Source organism: Odocoileus virginianus, chromosome 2, assembly GCF_023699985.2.
Source record: "Odocoileus virginianus isolate 20LAN1187 ecotype Illinois chromosome 2, Ovbor_1.2, whole genome shotgun sequence".
NCBI lineage: Eukaryota > Metazoa > Chordata > Mammalia > Artiodactyla > Cervidae > Odocoileus > Odocoileus virginianus.
In genome coordinates, this window is record NC_069675.1 from 96,972,169 (window position 1) to 96,981,898 (window position 9,730).

The following is a 9,730-nucleotide window of genomic DNA, read 5'->3' on the forward strand; positions in this document are numbered from 1 at the left end:
TGCCGTCACAGCCAATGGAAACATGGGAAAAATAAGATGCAGTCAAATGAACTTTAGTCCTATCTTGCCCGCAACGCAGTACGACCACAGGCAAATCTGAGCTATTCAGGGACCTCAGGATCCCACGCACAAAGAGCAGCTCCGCATGGAGTTTCGTCCTCAACAGTGCCTCGCTCCTGCTGTGAGGACTAGTGGAGACCACGTGTGTGTGGTACACACAATGGAGCCTGGTCCCGGCACGTGGGAAGAGCTCAAGGACTGCCAGCTACTACCACTACTTGTACTTATCACTGAAAGGAGGGGCTGAGAGCAGCCAATTCCAAGACCATGCACAATCCCCCATCTATTTATTCACAGTCACTCGAAGAGAGAGGGCACACACGATTATCCACAACCAGAAAATAAATACAACCTCTGTCTCCAAGCCAGAGGTTTTGTTTGTTTTTCTGTTTGCTTTTCGGGGCCAATTGAGTGGCTACTCGGCGCCAACTCATCCTCCTGTTCTCTCATTCCACGTCCACGCTTCCCTTCTCTCAAAGGCTGCAAGCACTGCGCTTCTGCTCGGGGGCCACGGGCTGGCTCCCAGTGGTGACAGTGAGTGTGTGACCGGGAGCCAGCCCTGTTGAGTCCACACCAACGCCTGCAGCCTGCCCACTGTCCCCAGCCCAGGAAGCGCCACATACCATCCTGGGCCTCACAGCTCCATTTCTTCTATGCTTGAAAAGGAGGGCAGAGGGTCCTGATCACCAAAGTTAACCTGCAGTAAAATGACCGTCTGAAACCATCCAGCCAATGAAAAGTAAGCAAGGAGAAAGGGCATCTTTAAGAGACCAACGGGAACTGGGGATCTGAGCTGCTATGACACAGGAACTGTATTTTAGGAAGACAGGGTCCAGACTGTAGCATAGGGCAGTCAGAGAGCCATCATCTATCTTCCAAACTGCAGCCTGGAAGAAACAAGTGGGGAGAAAGAGGAATTGAGACCATCTGAGGCCACTGCATCTTCGCTCACAAAAGAAGAAGTGGCAGGAGAGACTCTGCTTAAACCCCTGACCCAGAAGAAAGAGCAGCTGGCAGAAGACCATCTGGAAAAGACCGGCAGAAGACCAGCAGCCCAGCTCTGTAGCCCCTCAAAGACGGCATGTACTGTACAACCACTCCATACAGAGTCAGCAGAGCACGCAGCGAGTCCGAAATCCTGCTCAGAGGCCAAAGGAAAGAGACAACAAGAGCAGACAGGGCCTCCCATCATGGCTCGTCACGGAGGCAGGCTGGGCAGAGCAGGCACATGCTGGCTGCAGGCTGCAAATGAAAGGCAAAACTGTGATTGCCTGACACGAAGGAGCACAGCCTGAGAGCGCCTGGATCCTGCCTCCCCAGAACCACGCGTGGCCATGGTCACTGATGGCCCCGGAGTCTCAGGCTGCACGAGCTTCAGTCTCCACCACGCCCTCGCGCTCTCCTGAAAGGGCCTCCGGGCACCTGAGCTCAGCCTCCTCACCCATTTCTGGAAGGATACACTGAAACACTGATCCACGCATGTGGTTAACCCAGGACCCCAACTAACTGCACACCCGTATCAGAGCACTGGTCCAACCAACGCACCGACGACCATGCTAGCTGGTGACTCGAAGCCCAGAAAGAGCTCATTCAAAGAGGGTTTTGAGGCTCGGAATCAGAAACCTGAGTTCATCCTTTGACAACATCAAACTAAATTCACAATGAAGAGTATTTGAGCACCTACTGTCTTCTAGACACAGTGATGCCAACACCATGGTGGACCCGGCAGACACTCTGCCTCAAGAGGCTAACAGTCTACTTAGGACTGTATCTGCTGATTTTTAACTTGAAGAAAGGAAACTGGGGCTTTGGTTTCTGAATGAGCTAAACAGTATCCTCCTATCCAGAAGGTTCCTCTGGGGCCCTCCCAGGGAATGCACTGTCTCTGCTAGAGGAAGGGGAGGCACGAAGAGCCTAAAGGTAGTCGGCTCTGGCAGAGGCGGCTGAGCACGTCCAGGAAGTGGGTTTTCACACCGAGCTGGTGGAGGGCCCATGGAGGGGCCTCGCGGTGCCCAACAGTCAGCAAGCAGCGTTCCTAGGAACTAAAGAGTTCCTTCTCCTGCTGCTTGCAGAACCCTGCTCAACGTTACGTGGCAGCCTGGACGGGAGGGGAGTGGGGGGCAGAAAGCACACATGTATGAAGTATGTATGGCTGAGTCCCTGTGCCGTCCACCTGAAGCCATCACAACACTGTTAATCGACTGGACTTCAATATCAAATAAAAAGTAAAAATAATAAATAAATAAAAAGTAAAAAAAACCTCACAAGTAAACTTAAAAAAAATACAGGCCTGCTTTAAAACAAAACAAGGATGCACTATTTTAAATTCCCTCTTCTCCCCTTTCATGGCACAGATAGAGAAAACGAGATTCAAAAAGAGAGAAAGACTCTCCCGAGGTCACAAGGGTCCAAACGATCAAATGGCCTAAGACAGATGACCACAAACTCAGATGACAGATCCCTCGGTAATTCACAAACTGGTTTTTTTGTTTGTTTGGTTTTAAATCCTATAGCAGCCTCCGGGCAAGGTGGGAGCCGAACCAGGGGAACCACCTGTCGGACGGCAGGGCGCCGAGGGCCGCGGGGGGTGCAGAGCGGAGGCCCTGCCAGGCTGCTCTTCTGTGCAGTGCGTCATCTTGTTATGGCAACGGGAACGCAGTCAACTGGCCGGAGGTAAGACCCAGCCCTGTGCTCAAGGCGTGCTCCAATCCGGGCCGGCCTGGGACATGATTTTTCTGCAAGCTCATACATGACTCATCTTTACAGGCCTCCTACCAGGCCTGCTGGCTGCAAGGAGTCCCATTCAAACCACCTCTGCCAGCAGCTGCTCAGGGGGCTGCTACAGTTGATTTTGTAAAACATGGTTAGCCTGCGTCTGTGCTACTTCTCACGTCCTTACGATACAGCTGATAAAACTGTCATTAGTATCTAGGCAGCCTGAAGACTGCATTGTATGCCGTGTGCTTGGTCGTGACCGCCTCCTTGCTTCCCCATGGACTGTGGCCCGCCAGGCTCCTCTGTCCATGGGGATTCTCCAGGCAAGAATACCGAGTGGGTTGCCATGCCCTCTTCCAAGGGATCTTCCCAACCCAGCAATCGAGCCTAGGTCTCCCGCATTGCAGGTGGATTCTTTACTGACTCAGTCACCAGGGAAGCCCAAAGACTGCATTGGGCCTACCCTAATGTAACAGGATTTAAAAAAAAACAAACAAACAGAAAGGAAACTTAGAAACATGAACAATCAGATTAAGCTACTGTGTCTCCAGCAATTAGGAAGCTCTAAGCAATGCTCCCTAAAGGGGCTGGTAGAGCCGGGGCACAGGCGTGCTGTGATCCTGGGCAAATCAACAGCCTTCCCAGGCCTCAGCCGCCCTCAGGGTGGAAGCGGGGCTCACTGGCCCTGCTCTGGCCCCCAGGACTCGTGGGGATCACTGAAATGAGGTCATCTGTCGATGCACTCTGAACAGAGACTACAGAAACTGTACGCAGGTTCAAGACCGTTTTGATGTTATCCCTGGCCCGGGAACCGGGAAGGCCAGGCCCAGCGGGGTCCGGGCCACTGCAAGGGCACATGGCGTCTCCCACGAGGAGGGCCGTGGGAGGGAGGCAGTCAATGGCCGCAGGTGCCCTGAAAGTGTTGCTATTTATCGACTGGATACGTTTTGAGCACAAGAATCAATATTTGTGGGGTAAAGGAAGTATTAAGATTTGAGAGGACTTTTAAAACTGATCTAGGAGGACGCTCTCCTGGCCAAAAGTTGCAGCCTCATGTGAGAGCCTGGGCTTGTACTTTTCATCTGTTCTGAGAAAATACACAGTCACAAAAAGTTACTATGACTGCAAACAAGGTAAAATTTCTTTTTAAGGAAAGCATCTTCGCACATCTGAAAAACTCAACACCTGAGTCTGAGACACTGTACTTACTCTGCCCTGAGGCAGGGTGCTGGCCGAGTCCACCACTTCAGTCAGTGCCCCATGGAGCAGCCTGAAGCCAAGGAGCCGAGAGACCGGCCAGAGGGCTTGGTGATGGATGAAGGTCCTGGACAGACCCCCGTGGTCTGCTAGGAGCACACGGCAGGGAAAGAACCACCTGCTTTAAAAAAAAAGAAAAAACCCGAGAAACCCCTGCACAATTTACATCTACTCCAGATGGATCCTGTGGCCCTGGAGACAGAAATCCTTCTCGCATCCCGAACACTAGAACAACGTCAGGCCTCTAGGAGGTTCTGAATAAACTACCCAACCTGGAACTGAGGAACAAGCCCAGAGATTCTGAGGAGTACAGCTGGTGAAACTGAAGCCCCTTCTTCCTGCCCCCTCGGCTGGGCCCACTTAACTGCCCACCCCTCACAGTTCCACCAAAAGTCTGATGCGATCCCTGGTAACACCCCAGCACCCCCAACTCTGCCAGAGCTAAGGCCTGTGTGACCGCAACGTGTCCCTGAGATCACCCCCATTCCCCAGAGCCCAGCACAGCGCCAGACCCCAGGCACTGATCCCTCGATCAGTGCCGAGCAAAGGGATGGAGCAAAGACTTCAAAGTCCAGATAAAAAGCAAACAAACACGAGCGGTGGTTTCTGCAAGGAAAGGGACGCACACTGGAATGCTGCCAGTCTGAGTGGGAAGCAGGCGTGGGCGCTGGGGTGGCAGCGAGGGGGGTGGCCCCGCCAGAGTGGCTCGCAGCAGCAGGGCTGAGGGTTACCGGCGCTGTTCGCTTTTCAAAAGAACCAGAAACCCGCGATTGGTGAGCGATCTCCTGATTTTTAAATACAGACCATCAATTCGTTTTTCTCCAAGAACACACGTGGCTCACACACATCTATGGCCTGACTCCAGCCCACGGCCACCAGCCTGTCACTTCCGATCATCAGGCAAGAGGGGTGTCTGGCCTCCAGGAAGGTTAAGGCTTCAGCCCCCTCCATGCAGTGTGCCTGCTGGGAGGAAGCACGCGCGCGCTGACCCCCGGAACTGCAGACGTGCCAGAATCAGGCGCACTGCTCCCCAAAGCGGCCCAGCACTGCACACCCCACAGCGCAAGTCCTCACAACAGGCCCCTCTCAGCTCCCCTGCAAGGCCTCTTCTCCGAGCCTGCCCTGCCCACAGCTCACCCCGGGAGCTCCCTAAGCCGTCTGGCTCGGCTTGCTCCCTGCCTTCCCATTACATCTGGAAGACACCGAGGAGCCCTCCCCTACCCCGACTCCAGCAGCCTGCCTGGCCTTCTAGGTTCAACCCTTCTCCACCGAGCCGAAGTAGACAGCCCCAACCAGCCAGCAAGCTGACCCTACGCCCCCCTCTGGAACCCAGACTGTGCTGACCCCCACTGGGCCCGGAGCAGATGACTGCAGACAGCCTGATCTGGTCCCTACAGAAGGGTCTACCCTCAAAGGAGGGGGGTACCTGTGACCCCGACGCCAGGCAGGCACTGTGAGGAAGTAAAAAGGTTGAAAGGCAGCAAGACAGAATCAAAGATCTCCCTGGCGGCTGAAGGGGCTGCGGCTTCCAAGAGGGATCGGGTGGGAAGGGCTGCAGGGTTCCTGGGCTGCATCAGGTTTCTCTAACACTCGGAAAACCCTGGCTGCCTTAAGTCCCAAGAAGTCAGAGCACTGGTCCTATTTTCTGAGTTGAGATTACGAACACGAGGAAGCAACTCTCCTGCTCAGGTCAACAGAAAAGAGCAAAACCTGACAACAATGGTCGTTGGCTGGGTGTCAGGCTTTGTAACTTTCCGGAGCCTGTCCACCTTCTAAGAGGAGGCACCACTTCACCTGAGTGCCTTTCCTTTAAATGAAACACCCTGCTGGTGACCTCACGGTAGGTCCATTTAGGAAAAAAGGCCAACAGAAACCCGAACGGAAATCTTGTTGAAATGCAAAGTTGACGGCCACCTATGATGACCAGCAGAAACCACCCGGAAGGCTGACCCTTCATTCCGGAGTGTCCCAGGCTGCCTTGACAGCTGTGTGTGCATCCCAGCAGAGGACCTGAGGTTGGAAGGACGGACCTCCCGTCAGCTCCACGTGAGGGGCCAACCTCAGCATTTCCTGCTCAGCCACCTCCCACCATAGGCACCTTCCTCAGGAGCTTTCCACACCCCCGTCAGCCTCGCCCCCCATCTCCATGGGGGGCACCCTCGCCCTCTTTTCAGAGCCTTCCCCTCACCTGTGCCCACAGACCCGCCACCTGGTGGCCTGGGGTAATGCTGGGGTCGGCTTGCCCACCCTCAGATGAGCTTCTCTGAAGGCAGGCACCGCTTGCTTCTGCATCTACTACAGCTCCTGGCAGAGGGGAAGGCCCAGGGGTAATCTGTGCGGAGAAGACCTGGCCTCAGACCTCCTTTCTCCCGGGAGCAGTGCATGCGAGAGGGCTGAGCCTGGAAAGAAGCATGTGGGGCTGGGGGGCGGGGGAGGGAGGAGGTGCTTTTCATTGTGTTCTTTTGACTTTTCCATGACTTTCAAAATTTTCAATTACCCTTATAATGAGAGAAAACCCTGTTGATGCTGTTTTTGGGGGAAAAAAAAAAAAACCCAGCAAAGTTTCCCCCAACACTGTCCAGAAACATGGCACATCCTAAGAAACGCTGCACAGACTAACTGGAGGTGCTTTTGAAACAGCATGTGTGCTGGCAGGGAACTCGTGGTCTCGTGGTCAGCGGACTGGGCCCTGGGCTGGAGAACAATGAGAAAGACACCCAAGAAACAGCACCTGAGGCCAAGGGCCCTGCCCCAAAGGAAAGCACTGGGATCTCGGCTCCCAGAGCAGGGGGGGCAGGCCTGCAAGAAAGCACTGAGCTGTCAAGCTGGGACCACATTTGCTCTCACAGACAATCGGCAAGGATTTAATAAGCCCGATGTTTAAGGCGCTCGGCACAGAGCCGGATACACACAAAACCCTCAAGAAAGGCGATGAAAATGTCCTTCCTGTGCTCAAGCCACAGCCTGCAAGTTACACGGCCTTCTGGGTCCACTTCCGAGGCGCTTCTCAGAAAAGTGTCCTGGTTCAACCCGGGAAACCAGCAACATCCAAAATCAGTGTAACCTGCCCCATTTCCAGCCCCCGAAGAGCCCACCTTCCAGAGCTCAGCTGCCAAGGGGACGACAGGGTATCCGGTTATGACAACCAGCGGTGTCCCCGCCGGAAGCCCTGGACCCAGGGATGTGTCCTGCAAGGTGTCGCCGGCTTAATTAAGCCCTGCGCCCCAGGTGCACCGCCCCCGAGTTGCGTCTTTGGAGACTACTATTTCCCAGCCCGGGAAAAACCCAGGTAACCGGAAGGCGAGGTTCTGAGGTCTCTAGGAAGACACAAAGAGATGAGGCTGGCAACGAGATTTCTAACCGAACCCCAGACCCAACCGGTTCCCCGTACGCCCCCGCGTCCAAGGGCTCAGCCTGAAACCGAAGGAAAGCTCGCCCGCGCCCTGAAAACGCCGAGAGACACATCCTGCCCCGCTGCCTTTGAAGCCTCCGAAGTGGAGACGTCTGGTTCAATTTAAACTCGAGGCTCCTCAGAAATGACACATACATTGTGGCTCGCCTCCGTTCACCGCCTGAAGGACGACGGCCCGCCGCTGGGCCACTGGGACACGCGGTCCCTGCCCGGGTCCCCTGCCCCTTGTCTCAAAGTTCACGCCGCAGGCCGAGCGGCGCGCACCGGCCCGGCCCGGCCCGGCCCGGCCCCCGGGCCCCGGGCCCCCGGTCCCTGCCCCGGCCCCGCCGGCCTGTGGCCCCGGGAGCGCCGCGCGGCCCGGCCCCGTCGCCCGAGACGCGCCCCGCAGGCCTGGCGGCGCTTTTGCCCCCGGAACCCGGCCGCCCGCCCGCCTCACCTGCTTTCTCGATCTTGCCGGACATTTCCGGGCTGCGCCGGAGGCCGAGGCCGCCGCTCATCGGGCCCGGGCCGGGCCGCTGCGGGCGCCACAGGCCGGCGCGGCCGCCGCTCGCCTCGGCCCTGGCTCGCCTCGCCTCAGGCCCGCGCCGGCATGGCGGGCTCTGCGGGCCGCGGCCTGTGCGCTCGGCCAGCGGCGCCCCAGCCCGCCCGGGGGTGCCCGCCGCCGCTCCGCCTCCTCTGCTCCCGCCGCCGCCGCCGCTTCTCCCGGCCCGCGAGCCGGCCGCAGCACCGCGCCGCCGCCCGCCCGCCGGCCTCGGCCGCGGCCAGAGCGCCACCTGCCGGGCGCGGCCTCCGCGCCGCCGAGGAAGCAGCGCCCCCTGCCGACCCGGAGCCGGCCGGAACTTCCCGCCCGGGACGCAGCGCCCCCTGCCGACCCGGAGTCTCCATGCCAGGGCGAAGGACCGCCCCCGGCCACCAACCCACACCTGGGCCTCCGCGTTCGCTGCCCGCACACACGGACCCTCGACGCCAAGGCAAGGGTTTGCGTGGACCACCCGGAACTCAGCATCCTCTGCTGTAGAACCTGACTCCCCAGCTCAAGGCCTGAGTCTGATCCCAACCAGGACTTAGCTTGCCCTGCTGACTTGCCCTCCATCACTTGGAACATAGGGCTCCCACCCAAACTCTCGTCTCCACGCCAGGGCCTGTGACTGACCCTACCCAGATCCAGAGCCCACTGCTGGCCCATAGCCCATAGGGGCACAGTGCCCCCTGCCTGCTCTATTCACTTGACCCCCAAATGTGGACCAGGGTCCCTTCCAGCCTGGACCTTTCCTGGACCTTTTCTAAGCACAGTGGTGAGTTCAGTAAGAGTCATTGACTTAAGAATCAAAGATCTTATTAGGCCTACAAAAATGTGCACAATCACTTATTCCCTCCAAAGAGTTTATAACTTGGAGAAGCAAAGTTAAATCAGATAATGCAAGTATAAAATAACAGATTTTAGTAACACAAAGGGTGTTCACATGTGGAAAAATCTCCAGCACCTCACTCACTGTCCTTAGCCCAAGATGGAGCACAAGGAAGGATGAACTCAGCTTTCCCCCATTTCCCTCAGGTACACTGAATAATCTGGAGATGGGGACAGAGTCTGGCACAGAGAAGAAATGGTATTAATAATCGACATTGCAAAGAGTCTTGTTCACCACTCCCTGCACCCTCTGGCGGGCTTGCTGATTCTGTAACTGAGAGCCGGCCTTAGGTAGCAGCCAGATTTCCAGAGTTGTCAATGCCAATTCTCCAGGGGTCAAAGGCAAAGCCAAAGATTAACACATTCATCTCTCTTTTCCAGCCAATGAATGGCTGCTCTGAGCCAGGGTGGGTCGGCTCTGCTGTCTTGGCAGCTGTAACACTGGGCAAAACTGACCCTTGGCCCCAGACCCCCTTCCCCATGCTCCCAAACCTGTCACCAATCCTTCTAGGTTTCTGAGTCAGTCTTTTAGGTCCAAAAATCTGTGTGCAAAGCAGAAAATTAGTCTGAATAGTAAGCCTGGTCAGGTTCATGAGAGTGGAACCAAATACTAACTTTTAATAAATCGACACACCAAACAACGAAAGATTTTCAAACAATAAAGTGCTTTGTAAATGGACATGACTGTAAATAAGGGTCATGGAGCTTATTTAACAAAGGTTATTCATCAAAGGTGTTTATAGGGACTTCCCTGCTGGAAACAGGGGCTAAGATTCCATGCTCCCAACGCAGCTATCCCAGGTTCCATTCCTGGTCAGGAAACTAGAACTCACATGTTGCAACTAAGAGTTTGCATGCCTCAGCCTAAAAGATTCCAC

General features: G+C 55.9%; 1 protein-coding gene across 4 annotated transcripts in view; it reads right to left on the reverse strand.

Moving 5' to 3' along the window:
* Positions 1-8,177, reverse strand: part of RAPGEF1 (Rap guanine nucleotide exchange factor 1) — a 133,724-nt gene extending 125,547 nt beyond the window's left edge. For 2 of the 4 annotated variants that reach the window (XM_070454838.1, XM_070454831.1), the window contains exon 1: positions 7,881-8,177. In XM_070454838.1, coding sequence (XP_070310939.1) covers positions 7,881-7,941 — 61 coding nt within the window. In that variant the 5' untranslated portion in view covers positions 7,942-8,177. The remainder of the gene's footprint in view (positions 1-7,880) is intronic. The other 2 variants (XM_070454844.1, XM_070454847.1) reach the window with 2 other exon arrangements.
* Between the last annotated feature and the right edge of the window lie 1,553 nt (positions 8,178-9,730).